General features: G+C 51.7%; 1 protein-coding gene across 1 annotated transcript; it reads left to right on the top strand.

The window, feature by feature from the left end:
- adra2b (adrenoceptor alpha 2B) lies at window positions 1-1,857 on the top strand (the record flags this gene model as incomplete). The annotated part of the gene is made up of 2 exons (XM_079160670.1): window positions 1-48; window positions 268-1,857. The coding sequence occupies 2 exons, from the start codon at window positions 1-3 to the stop codon at window positions 1,855-1,857; spliced, it is 1,638 nt and encodes a 545-aa protein (XP_079016796.1).
- Window positions 1,858-3,919: the final 2,062 nt, after the last annotated feature.

The following is a 3,919-nucleotide window of genomic DNA, read 5'->3' as shown; positions in this document are numbered from 1 at the left end:
ATGGACTTGACGGAGCTGCCGTGGAGGATGCAAGAGAGCTACCGTTTGGCAACGACACAGGGACAAAACTGAGCAACTGAGGTAAATACCATACAAATTATACCTCATTATAATCACGTATATTATTTAAAAATGCAAACGCTGTTTTATTGCGCACAATCCATGTATGATAATCTCATGACACACTTATGGTGCCATTCATTTAGGAGACACCGTTTATTTAATGACCAAACATGTTTTGTTGTTGTTTTTTGGTATTCTGTAAAGACTCCTGGAAAAATCTTCTCGGTTCTGGAGAACAGCTGCTCCATGGAGCTGAGCGGCTTAAACAGCAGCAGCGTGAGCAGCGCCGGAGCCTCCGTGCTCAACCAGAGCATGAAGCTCGCCCCTTACTCCCCCGAAGCCACGGCGGCCTTCGCCACCGCCATAACATTGATGGTCCTCTTCACCATCGTGGGCAACATCATGGTCATCATCGCGGTCCTGACCAGCCGGGCTCTCCGGGGACCGCAGAATCTGTTCCTGGTGTCTCTGGCCGCCGCGGACATTCTGGTGGCCACGCTCATCATCCCCTTCTCCCTGGCCAACGAGCTGCTCGGCTACTGGTACTTCAAATCCCTGTGGTGCGAGATCTACCTGGCGCTGGACGTGCTCTTCTGCACCTCCTCCATCGTGCACCTGTGCGCCATCTCGCTGGACCGCTACCTGTCGATTTCCCGGGTGACGTACGGCCGCCAGCGGACCCCCAAGCGCATCAAAGCCGCCATCGTGGTGGTGTGGCTCATCTCTGCCACCATCTCCTTCCCGCCCCTGCTCTCGCTGAACAAAAGCGAGGGAGGGGAGGAGGGCAGCGAGAGGGGGCCCCAGTGCCAGCTGAACGATGAGCGCTGGTACATCCTCTACTCCACCATCGGCTCCTTCTTCGCGCCGTGCCTCATCATGATCCTGGTCTACGTGCGAATCTACCAGATCGCCAAGCAGAGGACGCGCTGCCCGCCGGGAGAGCCCCGGAAGGACGGGGTGGGATCCGCCACGCCGAGTCAGCCACCGCGACGCGTCGAGGCCAACGGGAAGGAGGACGAGGAGAGCACGCCCCCTTCATCCAACAAGACCTCCAACGCCAGACCCCCCACCCTCGCCATCACCCTTTCCCCTTGCACAGGAGACACGCAGACCACCCAGAATCCCACCTCCAATAACCTCCTGCAACCTCCGTACCCTTCTCTCGCTATGACCCCTGTCACGACCTCCCATGACACCTCTTCCCACGGGCCCTCTAGCCCCCCCTTCCCCGCGCCCCAGCCCGCCCCTGCTAAGACTAACGGGAAGGGGAAGAAGGGCAAGCGGCAGGGGTGGAAGAAAGCTGACAACAACAACGGCGACAGCTCGAGCTCGGAGAGCGACATGGAGCACAGCCACGGGGGAGGCCGAGGCAGCGCCAGCATGCCGGGGTCACCGGGTGGGGTCCACTCCCCGGCCTCGGTCAAGCGCTACCGGGACATGATCGCCACCTCGAAGGGGGCCCGGCTGGTGCCGGGGAGGAAGTCCAAAATAGACCACAACCCCGGGGCGGCGAGGCGCAAAGCGATGGTCAACCGGGAGAAGCGTTTCACGTTCGTCCTGGCGGTGGTCATCGGCGTCTTCGTGGTGTGCTGGTTCCCGTTCTTCTTCTCTTACTCCCTGCAGGCGGTGTGCCCGGAGACGTGCGCCATCCCAGGGCCCCTCTTCACGTTTTTCTTCTGGATCGGCTACTGCAACTCCTCGCTCAACCCGGTCATATACACCATCTTCAACAAAGACTTCAGAAAGGCCTTCAAAAAGATACTGTGCAGAAGCACCAAGGGTACTTTCTTTTAGCAGACAACCCCGCTGTTTAGGACACACGGACACGCACTGAAGCACACAAAAAAAAACATGCAATTTCTGAGGCATATGAAAAAAAAAAACGAAATCATTTCCATTTTTCAGAACACTCAAAGGGCTGAACTGAGAGACTTTTTTTTTTTTACAAGCCACAGTGTGTGCGAAACAGGCAACTTTGACTGTGAAATGGCAGCTTGCAGCAGACACACACACACACACGCACACACAATACATTTGTACAGGGTGCGGGGTGACAACAGGACATGGGAGTCGAGACACTTCACTGCTCAGCACTTCAGCGTCGCTGATAAGACTTTCATTACAAAGTTTTATCTCCAGATCACATTTGATAACGGATAATGCTGGGTGGTGCAGAAAGAGGACGCAAGAAAAAACTCTGAGAATGAACTCCTCAATTAAAATACAGTTTAATGTATAATATTTATGGAGCAATGGGGAAAGAAAGGAAAAGTGACCTTAGATCCCTGTGAGCCATGGGGACATTTTAATTCATCAATACAGAGCACAAGGGGTGGGGGGTGGGGGGGTGGCACAAAGTGAGCAGTGATTTCTCACATCTGCAGTCTTAATTTGCCAAAGCCGCGTGGCAAACATGGGTTCCCTCCTCGATTTGTATCTCAACAACAAGGTTGCTGACGATTTCAGATGTGATAGCAAAAGACAAAAGTGAACAGCCGAACTCGTGGGGCTTTCATGAGGAGGGCCGGCACACGTCAGAGAGCTCGGCCTTCGGCGTCGGCCTTCAACGGACACTCAGGTTGTTTGTAATGACACTCTTGGCTTTTTTGGCCTTTCATGAAAGACACAATAAGACTTTGGACTTTCAAAGAGAACCACATTCGCTGTTGTTGCATTGTAGAAAGTGAGACCCTCCTCATCCTCCTAGCTGGCTATTCCCTGCTTTTTTAACTTTACCCGGACTATCACACAGATTGAACTGGACTCCCTTCTAAAGAACTCAGTATTTGGACATTTAAGACACATCCCAAATTGTTTTTAGCCTCTTGAAAGTGCTTCAGAGGTTGTGTCCAACGGGAGGAGCATCTGCTGAAGACTGAAAAAAAAAAAGACTCTTCTTATTCGACATTGTTTGCCGGAAACCTGATGAAGCAGGTTGACATTTACATTGCCTGCATGTAAAAGACAGACGAACAATGCAGTTATGGATTTGTAACGTTAGCCCTAATCATGCCTACACAGGGTTACTGCGAGAGCCATATTTGGCTGAGTCACTCTTTACCAACGCCTCTGGCACATCGCCGCCTGCAGTGGGCCTCCACATGGCACACTGGGTTTATAGCTGAGAGGCGAGAATATGAATGGTGCATTTGTTTTTTCTCACCATAAGACCGAGGCTCTCTGTCAGCTTCCTCGACAAAAAAAAAAAAAAAATATGTGTCTGTGTATGTGAACAGCACACAGGCTTATCGACTCAATGGGACAAGGGCTGTCAGCAGCGACACTTCAATTTACTAATTGTCTAATACTGCTGACCTGTATGAGTGTGTGTGTGTGTGTGTGTGTGTGTGTGTGTGTGTGTGTGTGTGTGTGTGTGTGTGTGTGTGCGTGTGCGTGCGTGCGTGCGTGTGTGTGCGTGTTGACTTTGGTGTTTTCCTGTAGGGAGTGACAGTGCCTCCTTCCGGCTTCTGTGTGCTACAGATCTAATGTAACTTTGATATAAGAATGAAGTCCAGAATCCCTGGTGCAGGCATCCCTTTGTGAATGTTTCTACTTGACGGACAGATCGGCGGCACGGAAATGTGTCTCTGAACCGAGGGTCTTTTTAGTGATCGCCCTCAAGGGGGCCAAGGAGCCTCACAGGACACCAGACCCAAATCAGTGACACGCGGCTTCCGTGTCCGCTTTAACGAAGCATCACTCTGTATTTTAGGGTGTGACCTGTGACCTGTGACCTGTGACGGGAGGCAATGTTTGAAAACACTGTATTATTTATTTCAAAAACGATTTTTGTCTTTTCTGTCCGTTACCTATTTATTGTTCAGTTATACTGTGCTTTTATTCTGAAAGTGAAAAA

The sequence above is a fragment of the Pholis gunnellus genome (genome assembly GCF_910591455.1).
Source record: "Pholis gunnellus genome assembly, chromosome: 6".
NCBI classification, from domain to species: Eukaryota; Metazoa; Chordata; class Actinopteri; order Perciformes; family Pholidae; genus Pholis; species Pholis gunnellus.
The sequence above is the reverse complement of the archived record's forward strand: the minus strand, read 5'-3'. Positions and strand labels throughout refer to the sequence as shown.